The 23,258-nt window shown below is 40.7% G+C and overlaps 1 protein-coding gene across 4 annotated transcripts in view; it reads left to right on the top strand.

Annotated features, from left to right (window-relative positions):
- The window catches only part of LOC121309866 (mitogen-activated protein kinase kinase kinase 3-like), a 64,871-nt gene continuing 41,613 nt past the window's right edge, over window positions 1-23,258 (top strand). For 3 of the 4 annotated variants that reach the window (XM_041243052.1, XM_041243043.1, XM_041243026.1), the window contains exons 1-2: window positions 1-553; window positions 10,421-10,503. In XM_041243052.1, the coding sequence (XP_041098986.1) occupies window positions 10,485-10,503 (19 nt within the window). In that variant the 5' untranslated portion in view covers window positions 1-553; window positions 10,421-10,484. The remainder of the gene's footprint in view (window positions 554-10,420; window positions 10,504-23,258) is intronic. The other variant, XM_041243036.1, reaches the window with a different exon arrangement.

Below are 23,258 nucleotides of genomic sequence, written 5' to 3'. Positions count from 1 at the left end.
CGACTGGTGACATCACACATCTTTGACTGCCAGCAAGAGGGAGGGAGAGAGAGGGAGAGAGAGAGAGAGAGAGAGAGAGAGAGAGAGAGAGAGAGAGAGAGAGAGAAAAAGAGAGAGAGAGAGAGAGAGAGAGAGCAGCGAAAAAGAGAGAAAAGAAACTTTTACTGAAACCTGCATTGGACCCGACAGTTAGATATAGAACCGTCTTCTGAGTTCAGAGAAAACGCGCACTGACATGTGAATCAAGACAGGTTTTTGCAGTTCCTGATTTCATTGCACTTAGTTGAAGTTCAACGTCTGTCTATTAATATCGTCAGCGCTCTTAGTCCGTCAATTTCCGTATTTTGTACCAAAGCAATCACCAGATTAGCATTGCTAGGGAAGGAGCGGAACAGATTAACATATATATATATAGAGAGAGAGAGAGAGAGAGAGAGAGAGAGAGAGAGAGAGAGAGAGAGAGAGAGAGAGAGAGAGAGAGAGAGAGAGTTTTATTTTGTAAAGCAAATGTATCCCTTCTTGTTGCTTGGAGAACGAGTGTCAGTGGAAACAGGTGAGTAAAAACAGCACAGAATGCACACGTTACCTGTCTAAAATGTAAACATTCTGTATGTAATTATGTTGCCATTATTTTTCCGTGAAGGTTTGTGTCAAAACATAACGGCAGTGAGCACACTGTGTAGTATATTATTACACCGCTGCACGGATTTCGTTGTGTCTCTTTTTTAATATTTTGAATACTATTTGTGGATTTGTAAGGTTGGGTTTGACCCATATTTGTAAATAGCGCTCTCTTTGCACACTCTGTTCCTGCATTTGTATGCCGTGCTTTCTATAGTGATGTCGTTTTCTCTTCAAGTTGAATAGTTGCACAGATGAACCCAGTAGACGGTGAGTTTTGCTATACTGGAACGTTTTCACAAAGCCCTGCCTTGTACGTAATGTAAAGTTATACAGTTTACAGGTCTATCTGTGGACGTTGAATATAATATCAAACTTCCCTTTATACTGTACACAGAAGAGGACCGTGTTTAAATATGGGAAAAAATGCTTGAGAAACCAGGTAGTGTAACCGTGGATGAGAATGAAGTGCTTAACTCTGTGCAACACCATGCAGGAAACACCGTGACACCAACGCTCTGTTCACACCAACTCACAGCTTCCTATTTGCAGTCAGCTCATCTGTTCCAAAACAGTTACAGCCATGTTAAAAACATATGCAATTACACTGCAATTCTGCCAATAAAGGCTTGGTTTGCGTTTTTATATACTGTGGACTACACAGCAGAAATGCGTCATCTCTGAACCGCACTAGGATAGGAGTCAATCGAAATACTAGAGACACGGTCAGCTGTATGTGTTGTTATACATGCTTATAGAACATATTGATTTCTTTACTGCAGTTTTTGCACTGAATCTGGTGAACAGCACACCATGCAAGGACTATGTAATGGGCTTGCCACTGTGGTGATGCACACGGGGCTGCATGAGGGACATGCATGTGTGGATAGGATCTGCATACATGCATGCAGTTTCAGAGTAGAAGGAGAATGTGAAATCGCTTTTAACTACAGAGTTTGTGACCTTGCTAAATGAGTGTGTCCTTTCTTGTCATTGGAGTGCAATGGAAAGTAGAAGTCGTGGTGCCTTGGTATCTAAGTTCATTCTTATTGAGGTAGTTGTAGATTGAAACCCTTTGAAAACGGCCCCATGTACAGTACCTGTGAAATTACTCAGAACAGCTGCTTGAGCTCAGGGGAATACTTTACAAACCAAGTGAACGTGTGTCTTTCTAGTGAGAACCAGAGCACCCCAGAGCACAACCAGATCAATTACACTTGTGAGCAATTCTACCATATCATTGATCGATTACAGATCAATTACTCATTGGTTTGTCATGCGATCGTTATTGTATTTCCCCCCCATTTTTGGTGACCCCTTGTTTCTGTCGTTGTACCTGTGATTACTGCTGGTTGTTTAGAATAAATACAGTAAACATGTTAACGGTGGGAGTTGTTTATGTCACTTTTCATTGTAACTGTAATAGAACTAATCCCCATTGTAACTGTAATATAACTAATCCGCATTGTAACTGTAATAGAACTAATCCGCATTGTAACTGTAATAGAACTAATCCCCATTGTAACTGTAATAGAACTAATCCGCATTGTAACTGTAATAGAACTAATCCGCATTGTAACTGTAATAGAACTAATCCGCATTGTAACTGTAATAGAACTAATCCGCATTGTAACTGTAATAGAACTAATCCGCATTGTAATTGTAAGTGCAATCCAAGCAGCCAGTTCTGCTCTAATTGTAATTTGAATTGCTTCAGGTCTGGTTTACAGTGCCACACATCTCCATTACTAACACAACTCATGAGACTCATGTTTTACTAGGGTTGTTGGACAAACAGAACATTTTTGCCAAAAAAGCAATTGCCATAATCTCAGTAAATGTTAAGTCCTGCTTCCATGTTTTTTTCTCATCTGCTTTTTGCACACTACATTATTGTATTTCTTTTTCTCAGCCACACGTTGCAACCACAGGCGGAGTACCAGGCGGCAGCCCACAGTGGCCAATGCCCAATGCTACTGCAGCCACTTATCATTCCCTCTACAGCATCATTCATGCCTCACTCGCTGGCATGCAGCTGGGGGAGAGCATGGGATCGGCAGTGGATTGTGACATCTAAATGAAGTCAGGGACCCAGCCACTGTGTACAGAGTGTAGATATTAAGAAGCGTCTCCACCACAGTGATGCTCTGCTGTGTACGGAGTGTAGATATTAAGAAGCGTCTCCACCACAGTGATGCTCTGCTGTGTACAGAGTGTAGATATTAAGAAGCGTCTCCACCACAGTGATGCTCTGCTGTGTACAGAGTGTAGGTGTTAAGAAGTGGCTCCACCACAGTGATGCTCTGCTGTGTACAGAGTGTAGGTGTTAAGCAGCGGCTCCACCACAGTGATGCTCTGCTGTGTACAGAGTGTAGGTGTTAAGAAGTGGCTCCACCACAGTGATGCTCTGCTGTGTACAGAGTGTAGGTGTTAAGAAGTGGCTCCACCACAGTGATGCGCTGCTGTGTACAGAGTGTAGGTGTTAAGAAGCGGCTCCACCACAGTGATGCTCTGCTGTGTACAGAGTGTAGGTGTTAAGAAGTGGCTCCACCACAGTGATGCTCTGCTGTGTACAGAGTGTAGGTGTTAAGCAGCGGCTCCACCACAGTGATGCTCTGCTGTGTACAGAGTGTAGGTGTTAAGAAGCGGCTCCACCACAGTGATGCTCTGCTGTGTACAGAGTGTAGGTGTTAAGAAGCGGCTCCACCACAGTGATGCTCTGCTGTGTACAGAGTGTAGGTGTTAAGAAGCGGCTCCACCACAGTGATGCTCTGCTGTGTACAGAGTGTAGGTGTTAAGAAGTGGCTCCACCACAGTGATGCTCTGCTGTGTACAGAGTGTAGGTGTTAAGAAGCGGCTCCACCACAGTGATGCTCTGCTGTGTACAGAGTGTAGGTGTTAAGAAGTGGCTCCACCACAGTGATGCTCTGCTGTGTACAGAGTGTAGGTGTTAAGAAGTGGCTCCACCACAGTGATGCTCTGCTGTGTACAGAGTGTAGGTGTTAAGAAGTGGCTCCACCACAGTGATGCGCTGCTGTGTACAGAGTGTAGGTGTTAAGAAGCGGCTCCACCACAGTGATGTGCTGCTGTGTACAGAGTGTAGGTGTTAAGAAGCCCCTCCACCACAGTGATGCTCTGCAAGGTGGATTTCCACCAAGGCCTAATCCAGTCTGTTGCATTCTGTTGCGTGTCTTTGTTGCTGTGCTTGTGATCAGCCGGTGTACTTTGGACAGGCACTCGCAATCAGTGCTTGTAATGTACCTGAGGAATGCCGTGCATGCCTAAGCACAGACCTTGTGACACAGTTACAGCTGCTGTGGGAGTACAGTCCAAACGCCCTACGGGCTTATCTGTTATTGGCTTTCCTATGCCCTCGAAGAGAATAATCACCTCCCATTTGTATTTCCCACTATTTATTAACAGACTGTGCTTGAGTTTCAGAAACATATTTGCATGTCTTATTATTTATTAATATGGTTGAACTCATTGCAAACATACATAATAGGAAAGTCCTAATGAAGGGTTAAATTAATTTGCATAGTATTAGCTTTAGCAGCAGCATCACTGCCTCCTTTTCATGTTTTTTTATAGACATTATTGTGAGTTATACATATATTTGGAGATTGATGGTTTCTGCAGTCTCCTGGTATCTCTCTTAAATGCTAAATTATGCCTCGAATCTCCAGTAGAAACTCATTTTTGTCTCAGTTTTAGGTCTGACAGATAGTTGTCAAGATTACATCACAGTTTACAATATTAGTCCATGTCAGCTTTTCTTTAGTCTTACAAGAGTGTTTGTTTTACATGAAACAGAACAGCTAAAGCTGGCATTGTCTGAAAAATCTGCACCGCCTAAAATGAGCTGATTTGCGGCTGCTCCTTAGTGCTCAGGTATTTGAATTTTGCAAGTGAAATTCCTGTGCACCGCCCACAAGCACTGTACTGCACCTTATCAGGAGCTAGATAAGAAATTGAATAGCATCGCATGTACAGTCTGTGTGCTTTCAGGAGATAAAGGAGTTACTGTACAGAGTTCAGTTCCTCCCTGTCGTTTTCCTTTGGGAAATCTCGTTATAGCAAGTGTTGGAAGCAGTGATTACTCATCGCAATCTGTGCCACACTAAATATACCTCGTCTAGTCTTTGTTCATGTTCTGATACTCTCCCAACTTGTATTTGATCAGAAGGCTTCTTGTAATATGTATTGTGGATTTAACAGGAACATAATGAACGGGAATCCCATTGAGTTAGTGTTCAAGAAGACCAGTTCACAAAAACACCGACACAGACTTGGCAGTTGCTTAATGGTGGTTTATAGTTTATTGGTTTTCTGTGTTTATAAACTAAACGGATGAATTTACAGGTTTAAAAATGGATGCCTGTGGTGGTACCGAAGTCTGTTCTACTGTGGAAACGAATGCTGATAAAAACACACAAGCAACGGCAGCAATACTCTGAATTACTTCCACTTTATAGTCTGCTGTAAGGTGAAGTCTGCATGATTGTAAAGCATAGCCAGGGTCTTTGCAGGGGCTATGGATTAAGGAGTAGCACTGTTCAACTTTTACACAGTGAAAGCATTTGTTGAAGGAGCTTTGCATACCAGGGAAGGAAATATGACTCCAGTTGCATAGCAGATTCACCCATTCCAGGATGAAATAGAAGCTTGATTAGCCACATAGCATAGGTAACAAGCTCTTACTAAACTTGGTAAAAGCAGGAATGGAGCAAACTGCTATACAGTGGGAGCCTTGTTTCCATCCATCTGCATGTGTTCTTGAGTCCAGTTTAACAGGCTGTGGATGTGGGTTCATTCACGATTACTGTGGGCAGCACACATGCACACATGTGCACTAATACCTTGTGTGCAAGTCACTGAAAACCACTTCTAATGCAGCTTGAGTCCTGGCTGAACAAGGCACGCTGGGGGGGGGGGGGGGGTGGGGGGGGGGGTGGTTCACAGAGACCAGGATGACATCACCGAGTCCTCGGAGACTGGGGGGGAATTCCAGCATTGCTTTCTTGGCTGTTGTAGTTAATGTCTGTAGTCTCTCACAGAATGGCATCTGCAATAATACAATCTTTGAAGAGAATATGGCTGAACTATACAGCAGATTGAGGAGTTTTTAAAGCAGCTGTGAAGTGCAGTCTCTGTTTGCAATGTCTGTAGTTAATTTCTGCACTCGCTCTCTCAGAGAGACTGCAGTTATACAATCTTTGAAGAGAATAGGGCTGATCTGTGAAGTTATTATTGCTTGGCACAGGAATGTCACAGGAGTCATTCACTTTGACTGTTGGGAGAGTCATTCACTTTGACTGTTGGGAGAGTCATTCACTTTGACTGTTGGGAGAGTCATTCACATTGACTGCTGGGAGAGTCATTCATTTTGAATGCTGGGAGAGTCACTTTGATGCTGGGAGAGTCATTCACTTTGAATGCTGGGAGAGTCATTCATTTTGAATGCTGGGAGAGTCATTCACTTTGACTGCTGGGAGAGTCATTCACTTTGACTGCTGGGAGAGTCATTCACTTTGACTGCTGGGAGAGTCATTCACTTTGACTGCTGGGAGAGTCATTCACTTTGACTGCTGGGAGAGTCATTCACTTTGACTGCTGGGAGAGTCATTCACTTTGACTGCTGGGAGAGTCATTCACTTTGACTGCTGGGAGAGTCATTCACTTTGACTGCTGGGAGAGTCATTCACTTTGACTGCTGGGAGAGTCATTCACTTTGACTGCTGGAGAGTCATTCACTTTGACTGCTGGGAGAGTCATTCACTTTGACTGCTGGGAGAGTCATTCACTTTGACTGCTGGGAGAGTCATTCACTTTGACTGCTGGGAGAGTCATTCACTTTGACTGCTGGGAGAGTCATTCACTTTGACTGCTGGGAGAGTCATTCACTTTGACTGCTGGAGAGTCATTCACTTTGACTGCTGGAGAGTCATTCACTTTGACTGCTGGGAGAGTCATTCACTTTGACTGCTGGGAGAGTCATTCACTTTGACTGCTGGGAGAGTCATTCACTTTGACTGCTGGGAGAGTCATTCACTTTGACTGCTGGGAGAGTCATTCATTTTGAATGCTGGGAGAGTCATTCACTTTGACTGCTGGGAGAGTCATTCACTTTGAATGCTGGGAGAGTCATTCACTTTTTTTTTTTTTAATTGTCGTCTCCCATTTTTTACCCCAGTTTTCTCCCCAGTTTTGTGTGCCCAGTTATTATCTGTATCCTCGGCTCACCGCTCGCAACCTCCCCATCCTTTACTGGATGCGCTCTCGGGAGCCCCCCTCCTGCTTCTTTTTAATATACTCATAAACTCGGGAGACGTTAAGGAGGGTCATGAAGGTGTTTTAAACTCCTGTAAGTGGATAGTTCATGTACTGGCTTACAAATATTAACATATCCAAACAACCATTAATCAGTCAAGGGTGAGCACACAGACTTGGTTTGTTCGATTTTCAGCGAATAAAAGTATGTATATAAAAGTATATATAGAAAGAGCTCTGCCTGTAAATAGTGTGGGCATTTGTGTGTGTTTTGGTGGTGGTTGGCAGGGATGGGGTTAATTCCTGTGAGAATGTGGCTGTTCCTAATGGAGTAATTGGTGTTAATTGGGAACAATCATATCCTATAAAAAGAGAGCCCAGCGTTCCATTAGGGACACTATCATGGAGCTGGGAACAGAGAGGTTTGCTGCTACAGGAAGAGAGACAAACGCTCCTGTATTTTTATTTAAAAACTCACCTTGATAGTGCCAGACTTGAGTGAGGGATTTTCTCTTTCATTTTGTGTTCGTGTTTTGTTGAACCTTTTTATTTTGGCTCTGTGTTTCTGTTGATGGTTTTGATTTAAGTAAAATAAGCTTGGCAGTTCTAGAGTCTTGACCACCACAGACACCAGGCCACTCTGCTTCCAGCCACGCTCTCTCCCACCAGTTCAGTCCTGACCAGCACAGGTCGAGGGGCAAATACGGGCAATGTGTCCAGGATCATGGCACCTAAAACAGACAATCAGTACAGAGGGCACTGGGGTTAGCGGTCTGTCCCGCTGCTGATAAGGCAGCGGGTCTGGGTGGTAAATCTACTCCAGCTGGGGGCCAGCCGCTTCCTCCACGGTAAGGAGGGGGGTCGGCCCATTGGGATTGGTGGTCTGGCCTCCAGGGTATCTGGGTTGTGGCACTGTATCCTGTCCTGTGTTTCCGTTCTGACCACATGGCAGAACTGCTCCATCGCCTCACCCATCTGTGCACCAGTCTTTTGTGCAGGGCTAAGCCAGTGCACCATGTGGTCACACAGCTTCTGGGCGACCACCCTGGGACGGGTCTCCCGTGGCCTCTGGTACTCTCGGAAACGCAACCGATGTGTTTCCGCCGTGATGTTGAGGCGTTGGAGGATGGCCCGCTTGACCAGGTCGTACTGGCTAGCCTCCCCGTCAGCCATGGCTTGGTATGCTGCCTGAGCCTCCCTGCTCAGACGGACCCAGTTCACAGTTCCAAGCAGCTTCATTTCCGCTGGGTTGCGTGTCAACAACACTTTAAATAATAGTGTGCAAGGGCTCTACACAACAGTGTGTATTGCACCATGCTTAAAAGGAGGGTTACAGCCCCGAACGTAAAGGACACACACACTTTGAACACAGTGCGTGCTCTCGGTGAGGTGGGGTGCAGGTTGTCAGTGGTGCTCTGTGTATTCCGGGTTTGTGTGCTGGCCACACTTTTTAGCTGTCTACCAAGAACAAATGGCAACAATTAGTCAGGTGGAAAACAAACAAAACACGAAACACTCACGATCCCACAGAGATTGTTGGTTCGGATTCATTCACTCTTTGTCACAGAGAGTCATTCACGTTGAATGCTGGAGAGTCATTCACGTTGACTTGTTTGAACAAAGTCAACTACATAGGTGGGTGAACCTGTGCGTAAATAGAGAGCCTGGACATTTTGGCTCGTCTGCCACTGCATTGCCCATCTGTAAAGCTTGGTTTGGACATTCTTTAGCGCAAGATCTACTGTAGTATAGTATTTTTTTGCAAGCTTTCATTTTTACTTATGCGTGCAGTGGACGACTTTATCAGTTCACTACTCTTATATGTACATGTGCAGCGTGTTCAAACAGATGCCCCATTGCAGCTCTAACAAAGACCTGCTACTGCACACTTGTGGAATAAAGGGAATGGTCTGTTTTGTATTATTGGAATGAAGGAGATACTGATGTTTTTCTGCAATGACCCTAGTGGTAACAGTGCCAACCATTCTCTGAGCAGTGGAAAATCAATGTCCTGCCTCATCCAGCTCTTCCAGCTGCTATTTTAATAGTTGTTGCTAAGAATGACAAGGCTTTTGGCTGAAGCTCAGGAAACACTCAGCGGATCTTTGTGGCTGCATGTGGAGACTTTGGACATTTTTTCCTCTTGACTATAGGTTGCAGAAACCCACAGACCAGATATATTTCACCCGGGGGTGGGGGGGATAAAAAGATTAAAAGTCCTGTTTTTGGAAACCTGCCGAAGCCCTTTTCCAAATCTAGCAGGTGTGGATGTTCCACATTGACAGTCGTCACCAGAGCGTGTGAATACACAGCAGGAGCTGTTTGTGACAGACATCCCCAGAGCATGTGAATACAGAGCAGGAGCTGTTTGTGAGAGTCATCCCCAGAGCATGTGAAAATGTGCATTATAAATATCATGTGGGAGATACTGATATTGAAGAAGGAATCTATGAAAAAGACCTAGAAGTTTATTTTGACTTAGAAATATCTTCATTTAGACAATGTGGGGAAGCTATAAAAAAGGCCAAGAAGATGATCGGATGTATTGTGAAAAGTGTTGAATTTAAATCAAGGGAAGTAATATTAAAACTGTACAATGCATTAGTAAGACCTCACCTAGAATATTGTGTTCAGTTCTGGTCACCTCACTACAAAAAAGGATATTGCTGCTGTAGAAAGAGTGCAAAGAAGAGCGACCAGAATTGTCCCCGGTTTAAAAGGCATGTCATATGCAGACAGCCTTAAAGAATTGAACCTATTCAGTCTTGAACAAAGAAGATTACGCGGCGATCTGATTCAAGCATTCAGAATTCTAAAAGGTATTGACAATGTAGACCCAGGGGACTTTTTCAACCTGAAAAAAGAAACCAGGACCAGGGGTCACAAATGGAGATTAGACAAAGGGGCATTCAGAACAGAAAATAGGAGGCACTTTTTTACACAGAGAATTGTGAGGGTCTGGAACCAACTCCCCAGTAATGTTGTTGAAGCTGACACCCTGGGATCCTTCAAGAAGCTGCTTGATGAGATTCTGGGATCAATAAGCTACTAACAACCAAATGAGCAAGGTGGTTACTTGTGTGATGCATAATAAAATCAAACACTCATTTTGCGCTTGACTATTGTGTTAATTCAGTGAGTATTCATACCAGCTATAGAACACACTCGGTGAACTGCAGTGAGCTCTGTTGTGCTTTTAGGCTTGTATGCCGATACAAACGATAGCTCCCTTTATTAAGATATGATATATCATGTAAGAAAGTTTCCCATCCATACGTGATGAAGTGTTGCACCCCCTAGTGGTAAGTTATGATTCCACGCTCAGTGAATGTAGTGACACTCAAGGGGACCACTAGTCTTGGTTTAATGGTGAAACATAAATGCTGTGAAACTGTCAGTCACAGAATTTGTGTTTAAGTGTCTGTTAGTATAACACCATTGAGTGTTGTAGTTATGAATGTGTTGCAGCATTCTTGGTTTCTTAAATAAATACCACAGTAAAAGAGCAAACATTTGCTTTCTTTTCCAGGGTGATCAAGTAATCGAGGGAGAGAAGCGCTGGCTGTTGTAAAGTAAGAAGACTACAGGTCCTGATGATGACCGTAAATATGGGTAAGACACAGATTTCCTCTTCCCTTTCTGGTTTCTCTGTGCATGGGCTGCAACCTCAAACAAGCAATGCAAAAGATCTGGCTGTTGGGATACTGATTCTATAGAGTGTGCAGATACTTTCAAACCAGTCACAGCGGAGCTGAGCGGATACTTTCAAACCAATCACAGCAGAGCCAAGCGGATACTTTCACACCAATCACAGCGGAGCCGAGCGGATACTTTCACACCAATCACAGCGGAGCCGAGCGGATACTTTCACACCAATCACAGCGGAGCCGAGCGGATACTTTCACACCAATCACAGCGGAGCCGAGCGGATACTTTCACACCAATCACAGCGGAGCCGAGCGGATACTTTCACACCAATCACAGCGGAGCCGAGCGGATACTTTCACACCAATCACAGCGGAGCCGAGCGGATACTTTCACACCAATCACAGCGGAGCCGAGCGGATACTTTCACACCAATCACAGCGGAGCCGAGCGGATACTTTCACACCAATCACAGCGGAGCCGAGCGGATACTTTCACACCAATCACAGCGGAGCCGAGCGGATACTTTCACACCAATCACAGCGGAGCCGAGCGGATACTTTCACACCAATCACAGCGGAGCCGAGCGGATACTTTCACACCAATCACAGCGGAGCCGAGCGGATACTTTCACACCAATCACAGCGGAGCCGAGCGGATACTTTCACACCAATCACAGCGGAGCCGAGCGGATACTTTCACACCAATCACAGCGGAGCCGAGCGGATACTTTCACACCAATCACAGCGGAGCCGAGCGGATACTTTCACACCAATCACAGCGGAGCTGAGCGGATACTTTCACACTAATCACAGCAGAGTTTGGGGTTTGTTATTCCTGATGTGGCAGCATTTGAACTGTGAGTGACTAATGTCTTCATTCCACAATGGGGTGTCACAGCGGCTCCACGCGTCTCCCACGCAGTCTCTATTACTGCCTCTTGTGTAGTCATTATTGTTTTGTATCCAGGATGAAGTTGTTAGCTGGGTTTGTGGTGAGCCATTGCTGTTTTTCAGTTCCAATTCCACAGCAGAAATCAAACATTTTTTTATGGGAAACGTGTAGTATTTTCAAAGTTTGGAAACTAATGTTATGCCTCTCTGTTGTAGCATTGGTTTGGGGTTTATCTTATATCCTTATGGATAGAAACTCAGAGTGAATTATGTAATAAACAAGTCTTCTTTTCACAGCGGTCTCCAAATGGGTTTTATTACAGTATAATGCAGGATCATGTTTTGTGGGTTTTATTATGTATAGATCCAGGATTTGTGTGGGTTTTATTAGCAGGATCATATTTGTATGGGTTTTATTATCAGTATAGAGTGCAGGTAGATTGCAGGATCATGTTTGTGTGGGTTTTATTATCAGTATAGAGTGATTGCAGGATCATATTTGTATGGGTTTTATTATCAGTATAGATTGCAGGATCGTGTTTGTGTGGGTTTTATTATCAGTATAGATTGCAGGATCATGTTTGTGTGGGTTTTATTATCAGTGTAGAGTGATTGCAGGATCATGTTTGTGTGGGTTTTATTATCAGTATAGATTGCAGGATCGTGTTTGTGTGGGTTTTATTATCAGTATATGATTGCAGGATCATGTTTGTGTGGGTTTTATTATCAGTGTAGAGAGATTGCAGGATCATGTTTGTGTGGGTTTTATTATCAGTATAGATTGCAGGATCATGTTTGTATGGGTTTTATTATCAGTATAGATTGCAGGATCATGGGTTTTATTTGTGTGGGTTTTATTATCAGTATATATTGCAGGATCTTGTTTGTGTGGGTTTTATTATCAGTATAGATTGCAGGATCGTGTTTGTGTGGGTTTTATTATCAGTATAGATTGCAGGATCATGTTTGTGTGGGTTTTATTATCAGTATAGATTGCAGGATCATGTTTGTGTGGGTTTTATTATCAGTGTAGATAGATTGCAGGATCATGTTTGTGTGGGTTTTATTATCAGTATAGATTGCAGGATCGTGTTTGTGTGGGTTTTATTATCAGTATAGATTGCAGGATCGTGTTTGTGTGGGTTTTATTATCAGTATAGATTGCAGGATCTTGTTTGTGTGGGTTTTATTATCAGTATAGATTGCAGGATCGTGTTTGTGTGGGTTTTATTATCAGTATAGATTGCAGGATCATGTTTGTGTGGGTTTTATTATCAGTATAGATTATGGGTTTTATTATCAGATTGCAGGATCATGTTTGTGTGGGTTTTATTATCAGTATAGATTGCAGGATCATGTTTGTGTGGGTTTTATTATCAGTATAGATTGCAGGATCGTGTTTGTGTGGGTTTTATTATCAGTATAGATTGCAGGATCGTGTTTGTGTGGGTTTTATTATCAGTGATTAGAGTATAGATTGCAGGATCATGTTTGTGTGGGTTTTATTATCAGTGTAGATTGCAGGATCATGTTTGTGTGGGTTTTATTATCAGTATAGATTGCAGGATCGTGTTTGTGTGGGTTTTATTATCAGTATAGATTGCAGGATCATGTTTGTGTGGGTTTTATTATCAGTATAGATTGCAGGATCGTGTTTGTGTGGGTTTTATTATCAGTATAGATTGCAGGATCATGTTTGTGTGGGTTTTATTATCAGTATAGATTGCAGGATCGTGTTTGTGTGGGTTTTATTATCAGTAGATGAGATTGCAGGATCGTGTTTGTGTGGGTTTTATTATCAGTATAGATTGCAGGATCGTGTTTGTGTGGGTTTTATTATCAGTGTAGAGAGATTGCAGGATCGTGTTTGTGTGGGTTTTATTATCAGTATTATCAGTGCAGGATATGTTTGTGTGGGTTTTATTATCAGAGATTGCAGGATCATGTTTGTGTGGGTTTTATTATCAGTATAGATTGCAGGATTGCAGGATCATGTTTGTGTGGGTTTTATTATCAGTATAGATTGCAGGATCGTGTTTGTGTGGGTTTTATTATCAGTATAGATTGCAGGATCATGTTTGTGTGGGTATTATTATCAGTATAGATTGCAGGATCGTGTTTGTGTGGGTTTTATTATCAGTATAGATTGCAGGATTGTTTGTGGGTTTTATTATCAGTATAGATTGCAGGATCGTGTTTGTGTGGGTTTTATTATCAGTGTGCAGGATTGTGTGTGTGTTTTATTATCAGTGTAGATTGCAGGATCATGTTTGTGTGGGTTTTATTATCAGTGTAGATTGCAGGATCATGTTTGTGTGGGTTTTATTATATTATTGCATCGTGTTTGTGGGTTTTATTATCAGTAGAGATTGCAGGATCATGTTTGTGTGGGTTTTATTATCAGTAGAGAGATTGCAGGATCGTGTTTGTGTGGGTTTTATTATCAGTATAGATTGCAGGATCATGTTTGTGTGGGTTTTATTATCAGTATAGATTGCAGGATCGTGTTTGTGTGGGTTTTATTATCAGTATAGATTGCAGGATTGCAGGATCAGGATCGTGTTTGTGTGGGTTTTATTATCAGTATAGTGATTGCAGGATCATGTTTGTGTGGGTTTTATTATCAGTATAGATTGCAGGATCGTGTTTGTGTGGGTTTTATTATCAGTATAGATTGCAGGATCGTGTTTGTGTGGGTTTTATTATCAGTGTAGATTGCAGGATCTTGTTTGTGTGGGTTTTATTATCAGTATAGATTGCAGGATCTTGTTTGTGTGGGTTTTATTATTGCAGGATCGTGTTTGTGTGGGTTTTATTATCAGTATAGATTGCAGGATTGGGTTTTATTATCAGTATAGATTGCAGGATCGTGTTTGTGTGGGTTTTATTATCAGTATAGATTGCAGGATCGTGTTTGTGTGGGTTTTATTATCAGTATAGATTGCAGGATCGTGTTTGTGTGGGTTTTATTATCAGTATAGATTGCAGGATCGTGTTTGTGTGGGTTTTATTATCAGTATAGATTGCAGGATCGTGTTTGTGTGGGTTTTATTATCAGTATAGATTGCAGGATCGTGATTGTTTTATTAGGATCATGTTTGTGTGGGTTTTATTATCAGTATAGATTGCAGGATCGTGTTTGTGTGGGTTTTATTATCAGTATAGATTGCAGGATCTTGTTTGTGTGGGTTTTATTATCAGTATATATTGCAGGATCTTGTTTGTGTGGGTTTTATTATCAGTGCAGGATCTTGTTTGTGTGGGTTTTATTATCATAGATTGCAGGATCTTGTTTGTGTGGGTTTTATTATCAGTATAGATTGCAGGATCTTGTTTGTGTGGGTTTTATTATCAGTATAGATTGCAGGATCGTGTTTGTGTGGGTTTTATTATCAGTATAGATTGCAGGATCATGTTTGTGTGGGTTTTATTATCATGTTTGTGTGGGTTTTATTATCAGTATAGATTGCAGGATCATGTTTGTGTGGGTTTTATTATCAGTATAGATTGCAGGATCATGTTTGTGTGGGTTTTATTATCAGTATAGATTGCAGGTGTTTGTGTGGGTTTTATTATCAGTATAGATTGCAGGATCGTGTTTGTGTGGGTTTTATTATCAGTATAGATTGCAGGATCATGTTTGTGTGGGTTTTATTATCAGTATAGATTGCAGGATCGTGTTTGTGTGGGTTTTATTATCAGTATAGATTGCAGGATCATGTTTGTGTGGGTTTTATTATCAGTATAGATTGCAGGATCGTGTTTGTGTGGGTTTTATTATCAGTATAGATTGCAGGATCGTGTTTGTGTGGGTTTTATTATCAGTATAGATTGCAGGATCGTGTTTGTGTGGGTTTTATTATCAGTATTGCAGGATGTTTGTGTGGGTTTTATTATTGCAGGATCAGGATGTTTGTGTGGGTTTTATTATCAGTATAGATTGCAGGATCATGTTTGTGTGGGTTTTATTATCAGTATAGATTGCAGGATCATGTTTGTGTGGGTTTTATTATCAGTGTAGATTGCAGGATCGTGTTTGTGTGGGTTTTATTATCAGTATAGATTGCAGGATCAGGTGTTTGTGTGGGTTTTATTATCAGTATAGATTGCAGGATCTTGTTTGTGTGGGTTTTATTATCAGTAGATTGCAGGATCTTGTTTGTGTGGGTTTTATTATCAGTATAGATTGCAGGATCGTGTTTGTGTGGGTTTTATTATCAGTATAGATTGCAGGATCATGTTTGTGTGGGTTTTATTATCAGTGCAGATAGATTGCAGGATCGTGTTTGTGTGGGTTTTATTATCAGTGTAGATTGCAGGATCATGTTTGTGTGGGTTTTATTATCAGTCAGTATAGATTGCAGGATCTTGTTTGTGTGGGTTTTATTATCAGTAGTATAGATTGCAGGATCGTGTTTGTGTGGGTTTTATTATCAGTGTAGATTGCAGGATCGTGTTTGTGTGGGTTTTATTATCAGTATAGATTGCAGGATCATGTTTGTGTGGGTTTTATTATCAGTATAGATTGCAGGATCATGTTTGTGTGGGTTTTATTATCAGTATAGATTGCAGGATCATGTTTGTGTGGGTTTTATTATCAGTATAGATTGCATCGTGTTTGTATGGGTTTTATTATCAGTATAGATTGCAGGATCGTGTTTGTGTGGGTTTTATTATCAGTATAGATTGCAGGATCGTGTTTGTGTGGGTTTTATTATCAGTGTAGAGAGATTGCAGGATCATGTTTGTGTGGGTTTTATTATCAGTGTAGAGAGATTGCAGGATCATGTTTGTGTGTTTGTGTGGGTTTTATTATCAGTAGAGAGATTGCAGGATCATGTTTGTAGATGATTGCAGGATCATGTTTGTGTGGGTTTTATTATCAGTAGATAGATTGCAGGATCGTGTTTGTGTGGGTTTTATTATCAGTATAGATTGCAGGATCGTGTTTGTGTGGGTTTTATTATCAGTATAGATTGCAGGATCGTGTTTGTGTGGGTTTTATTATCAGTATAGATTGCAGGATCATGTTTGTGTGGGTTTTATTATCAGTATAGATTGCAGGATCTTGTTTGTGTGGGTTTTATTATATAGTATTGCAGGATTGCAGGATCATGTTTGTGTGGGTTTTATTATCAGTGTAGATGATTGCAGGATTGCAGGATCATGTTTGTGTGGGTTTTATTATCAGTATAGATTGCAGGATCGTGTTTGTGTGGGTTTTATTATCAGTATAGATTGCAGGATCGTGTTTGTGTGGGTTTTATTATCAGTGTAGAGATTGCAGGATCATGTTTGTGTTTGTATGGGAGAGATTGCAGGATCATGTTTGTTTATTATCAGGATTGCAGGATCATGTTTGTGTGGGTTTTATTATCAGTATAGATTGCAGGATCATGTTTGTGTGGGTTTTATTATCAGTATAGATTGCAGGATCATGTTTGTGTGGGTTTTATTATCAGTATAGATTGCAGGATCATGTTTGTGTGGGTTTTATTATCAGTATATGATTGCAGGATCGTGTTTGTGTGGGTTTTATTATCAGTATAGATTGCAGGATCGTGTTTGTGTGGGTTTTATTATCAGTATAGATTGCAGGATCATGTTTGTGTGGGTTTTATTATCAGTTGCAGGATCGTGTTTGTGTGGGTTTTATTATAGATTGCAGGATCGTGTTTGTGTGGGTTTTATTATCAGTAGATAGATTGCAGGATCATGTTTGTATGGGTTTTATTATCAGTGATTATCATGTTTGTGTGGGAGTATAGATTGCAGGATCATGTTTGTGTGGGTTTTATTATCAGTGTAGAGAGATTGCAGGATCATGTTTGTGTGGGTTTTATTATCAGTATAGATTGCAGGATCATGTTTGTGTGGGTTTTATTATCAGTATAGATTGCAGGATCATGTTTGTGTGGGTTTTATTATCAGTATAGATTGCAGGATCGTGTTTGTGTGGGTTTTATTATCATTATGGAGATTGCAGGATTGTTTGTGTGGGTTTTATTATCAGTGTAGATTGCAGGATCGTGTTTATCAGTATAGATTGCAGGATCGTGTTTGTGTGGGTTTTATTATCAGTGTAGAGAGAGTAGATTGCAGGATCATGTTTGTGTGGGTTTTATCAGTTATCAGTGGGTTTTATTATCAGTGTAGATTGCAGGATCATGTTTGTGTGGGTTTTATTATCAGTATAGATTGCAGGATCGTGTTTGTGTGGGTTTTATTATCAGTATAGATTGCAGGATCATGTTTGTGTGGGTTTTATTATCAGGATTGCAGGATCATGTTTGTGTGGGTTTTATTATCAGTATAGATTGCAGGATCATGTTTGTGTGGGTTTTATTATCAGTGTAGATTGCAGGATCGTGTTTGTGTGGGTTTTATTATCAGTATAGATTGCAGGATCATGTTTGTGTGGGTTTTATTATCAGTAGTAGATTGCAGGATCGTGTTTGTGTGGGTTTTATTATCAGTGTAGTATAGATTGCAGGATCATGTTTGTGTGGGTTTTATTATCAGTGATTGCAGGATCGTGTTTGTGTGGGTTTTATTATCAGTATAGATTGCAGGATCGTGTTTGTGTGGGTTTTATTATCATCGTGTTTGTGTGGGTCAGTATAGATTGCAGGATCATGTTTGTGTGGGTTTTATTATCAGTATATGATTGCAGGATCATGTTTGTGTGGGTTTTATTATCAGTATAGATTGCAGGATCGTGTTTGTGTGGGTTTTATTATCAGTATAGATTGCAGGATCGTGTTTGTGTGGGTTTTATTATCAGTATAGATTGCAGGATCGTGTTTGTGTGGGTTTTATTATCAGTATAGATTGCAGGATCATGTTTGTGTGGGTTTTATTATCAGTGTAGAGATTGCAGGATCGTGTTTGTGTGGGTTTTATTATCAGTATAGATTGCAGGATCATGTTTGTGTGGGTTTTATTATCAGTATAGATTGCAGGATCGTGTTTGTGTGGGTTTTATTATCAGTATAGATTGCAGGATCATGTTTGTGTGGGTTTTATTATCAGTATAGATTGCAGGATCATGTTTGTGTGGGTTTTATTATCAGTATAGATTGCAGGATCATGTTTGTGTGGGTTTTATTATCAGTATAGATTGCAGGATCGTGTTTGTGTGGGTTTTATTATCAGTATAGATTGCAGGATCATGTTTGTGTGGGTTTTATTATCAGTATAGATTGCAGGATCGTGTTTGTGTGGGTTTTATTATCAGTATAGATTGCAGGATCGTGTTTGTGTGGGTTTTATTATCAGTATAGATTGCAGGATCATGTTTGTGTGGGTTTTATTATCAGTGTAGATTGCAGGATCATGTTTGTGTGGGTTTTATTATCAGTATAGATTGCAGGATCATGTTTGTGTGGGTTTTATTATCAGTATAGATTGCAGGATCGTGTTTGTGTGATTGCAGGATCATGTTTGTGTGGGTTTTATTATCAGTATAGATTGCAGGATCGTGTTTGTGTGGGTTTTATTATCAGTATAGATTGCAGGATCGTGTTTGTGTGGGTTTTATTATCAGTATGTTTGTGTGGGTTTTATTATCAGTATAGATTGCAGGATCGTGTTTGTGTGGGTTTTATTATCAGTATAGATTGCAGGATCGTGTTTGTGTGGGTTTTATTATCAGTATAGATTGCAGGATCGTGTTTGTGTGGGTTTTATTATCAGTATAGATTGCAGGATCGTGTTTGTGTGGGTTTTATTATCAGTATAGATTGCAGGATCATGTTTGTGTGGGTTTTATTATCAGTGTAGATTGCAGGATCGTGTTTGTGTGGGTTTTATTGCAGTATAGATTGCAGGATTGTTTGTGGGTTTTATTATCAGTGTAGATTGCAGGATCGTGTTTGTATGGGTTTTATTATCAGTATAGATTGCAGGATCGTGTTTGTGTGGGTTTTATTATCAGTGTAGAGATTGCAGGATCGTGTTTGTGTGGGTCAGTATAGATTGCAGGATCATGTTTGTGTGGGTTTTATTATCAGTATAGATTGCAGGATCGTGTTTGTGTGGGTTTTATTATCAGTATAGATTGCAGGATCATGTTTGTGTGGGTTTTATTATCAGTATAGATTGCAGGATCGTGTTTGTGTGGGTTTTATTATCAGTATAGATTGCAGGATCGTGTTTGTGTGGGTTTTATTATCAGTGTAGAGAGATTGCAGGATCATGTTTGTGTGGGTTTTATTATCAGTATAGATTGCAGGATCATGTTTGTGTGGGTTTTATTATCAGTGTAGAGTGATTGCAGGATCATGTTTGTGTGGGTTTTATTATCAGTATAGATTGCAGGATCGTGTTTGTGTGGGTTTTATTATCAGTATAGATTGCAGGATCTAGATTGTTTGTGTGGGTTTTATTATCAGTGTAGAGTGATTGCAGGATCATGTTTGTATGGGTTTTATTATCAGTGTAGATTGCAGGATCATGTTTTTGTGGGTTTTATTATCAGTGTAGAGAGATTGCAGGATCATGTTTGTGTGGGTTTTATTATCAGTATAGATTGCAGGATCGTGTTTGTGTGGGTTTTATTATCAGTATAGATTGCAGGATCATGTTTGTGTGGGTTTTATTATCAGTATAGATTGCAGGATCGTGTTTGTGTGGGTTTTATTATCAGTATAGATTGCAGGATCATGTTTGTGTGGGTTTTATTATCAGTATAGATTGCAGGATCGTGTTTGTGTGGGTTTTATTATCAGTATAGATTGCAGGATCATGTTTGTGTGGGTTTTATTATCAGTATAGATTGCAGGATCGTGTTTGTGTGGGTTTTATTATCAGTATAGGATTGCAGGATCAGGATGTTTGTGTGGGTTTTATTATCAGTATAGATTGCAGGATCGTGTTTGTATGGGTTTTATTATCAGTATAGATTGCAGGATCGTGTTTGTGTGGGTTTTATTATCAGTAGATTATGTTTGTGTGGGTTTTATTATCATAGATTGCAGGATCGTGTTTGTGTGGGTTTTATTATCAGTATAGATTGCAGGATCGTGTTTGTGTGGGTTTTATTATCAGTGTATCAGATTGCAGGATCATGTTTGTGTGGGTTTTATTATCAGTATAGATTGCAGGATTGTGTGGGTTTTATTATCAGTATAGATTGCAGGATCATGTTTGTGTGGGTTTTATTATCAGTATAGATTGCAGGATCGTGTTTGTGTGGGTTTTATTATCAGTATAGATTGCAGGATCATGTTTGTGTGGGTTTTATTATCAGTATAGATTGCAGGATCGTGTTTGTGTGGGTTTTATTATCAGTGATTGCAGGATCATGTTTGTGTGGGTTTTATTATCAGTATAGATTGCAGGATCATGTTTGTGTGGGTTTTATTATCAGTATAGATTGCAGGATCATGTTTGTGTGGGTTTTATTATCAGTGTAGATTGCAGGATCGTGTTTGTGTGGGTTTTATTATCAGTATAGATTGCAGGATCATGTTTGTGTGGGTTTTATTATCAGTGTAGATTGCAGGATCGTGTTTGTGTGGGTTTTATTATCAGTATAGATTGCAGGATCATGTTTGTGTGGGTTTTATTATCAGATTGCAGGATCTTGTTTGTGTGGGTTTTATTATCAGATTGCAGGATCATGTTTGTGTGGGTTTTATTATCAGTATATAGATTGCAGGATCGTGTTTGTGTGGGTTTTATTATCAGTATAGATTGCAGGATCATGTTTGTGTGGGTTTTATTTATCAGTATAGATTGCAGGATCGTGTTTGTGTGGGTTTTATTATCAGTAGAGTGATTGCAGGATCTTGTTTGTGTGGGTTTTATTATCAGTATAGATTGCAGGATCGTGTTTGTGTGGGTTTTATTATCAGTATAGATTGCAGGATCATGTTTGTGTGGGTTTTATTATCAGTGTTTGTGTGGGTTTTATTATCAGTATAGATTGCAGGATCATGTTTGTGTGGGTTTTATTATCAGATTGCAGGATCGTGTTTGTGTGGGTTTTATTATAGATTGCAGGATCGTGTTTGTGTGGGTTTTATTATCAGTGTAGAGTATGATTGCAGGATCATGTTTGTGTGGGTTTTATTATCAGTATAGATTGCAGGATCGTGTTTGTGTGGGTTTTATTATCAGTATAGATTGCAGGATCGTGTTTGTGTGGGTTTTATTATCAGTATAGATTGCAGGATCGTGTTTGTGTGGGTTTTATTATCAGTATAGATTGCAGGATCGTGTTTGTGTGGGTTTTATTATCATAGATTGCAGGATCATGTTTGTGTGGGTTTTATTATCAGTATAGATTGCAGGATCATGTTTGTGTGGGTTTTATTATTAGTATAGATTGCAGGATCGTGTTTGTGTGGGTTTTATTATCAGTGTAGATTGCAGGTGTTTGTGTGGGTTTTATTATCCGTGTAGAGTGATTGCAGGATCGTGTTTGTGTGGGTTTTATTATCAGTATAGATTGCAGGATCATGTTTGTTGCAGGATCGTGTTTGTGTGGGTTTTATTATCAGTATAGATTGCAGGATCATGTTTGTGTGGTTTTAAAATCAGAAAGCAATAGGAACTTTACACCAATGAGCGAAGTTTTATCTAACATCATTAGGAAACATAATGTATATATTTTTGGGGTTCAATAACCTAAGTATACACATTAAAAAACTGAAATAACACACTTTGCTTTCCCTGGTGTAATAAAGGTGTAACCGTTATCAGTATAAAACTTTTACACTATAGCACTATGTTTATGGCAAGTGCATCCGTAAGAAGGATCTTGTTTGTGTGGGTTTTATTATCAAAGTTGTGTGGGTTTTATTATCAGTGTAGATAGATTGCAGGAATAATAGCCATCATGTTTTTTCTATACAGTTTTGAGGCATAAGCAATTAGGAAATAACTTGTTTGTGTGGGTTTTATTATCAGTGTTACTACACAGTTTTATTATCAGTATAGATTGCAGGATCAAATGTTTGTGTGGGTTTTGTTATCAGTATAGAGAGATTGCAGGATCATGTTTGTATGGGTTTGTGGATGGGTGGTGGGTAATTCACTGACACAGGAGACAGACAGGTGGATTTGGCAACACCGCACAGGTGCCCAGTTTTATTTTGGGGTGCTGTTTTTCTTTTCGCCCGTAGATGGCGCTGTGGGTCCGCGGTCCGCGGTCCGCTTACCAACGATGGTAAACAGAGCCACGGGAATACCAAGCGATGGTACACAATACCAGCGCCCTTGCAGGTGCTTCAAAACAATAATTCAAAATAGAAGGCACAAATAAACAGGAAAAATAAAACAGTAACAAAACTACAAAGGTGCTGCACTTGACAGCTATATCCCAGTCGCCGCTACCCGTGCGACCCGGATCACCGTCCTACACTGCCGGCTAACTAGCCTGCTCCGTTACAATACTCCGGTGTCTGCCCAAGGGTTCCCCGCTCTCACTGTCTCTCTGTGAGACTCTTTCTTTTTCTCCCAGCTGATTCCCGGTCCTGGTTCAGAGCTTCCGCACTCTCGTCGTGTCTAAGTGGGCAGACCTGAGGAAACAGCAGAGCATTATTTTATAGGGCTAACAATCTCCCAAGACTCGCCTCTCAGCCATTCAGAGAGGAAGAAAGTCCACACACCCACTTTCCCACCTCCCAGTGTCACTGTCACGATTCACAGGCGGTTGTTGGACGACTGCCACCCTCTTCTTGAAGTGAACTGTGAACACGCCAGCAGAGTCAGCACAGATCTCCCCCTGCTACATATCCTTCCCCTCAGAATAACACTACCGGTTCATTCGAAAATCCTACACTCCCATGCCTTCCCGAGAGAAAAAGTCTGCGTTTTGCTGCA

Source organism: Polyodon spathula, chromosome 3, assembly GCF_017654505.1.
Source record: "Polyodon spathula isolate WHYD16114869_AA chromosome 3, ASM1765450v1, whole genome shotgun sequence".
In the NCBI taxonomy this organism is placed as follows: Eukaryota; Metazoa; Chordata; class Actinopteri; order Acipenseriformes; family Polyodontidae; genus Polyodon; species Polyodon spathula.
This window is presented reverse-complemented; position numbering and strand designations above follow the sequence as displayed.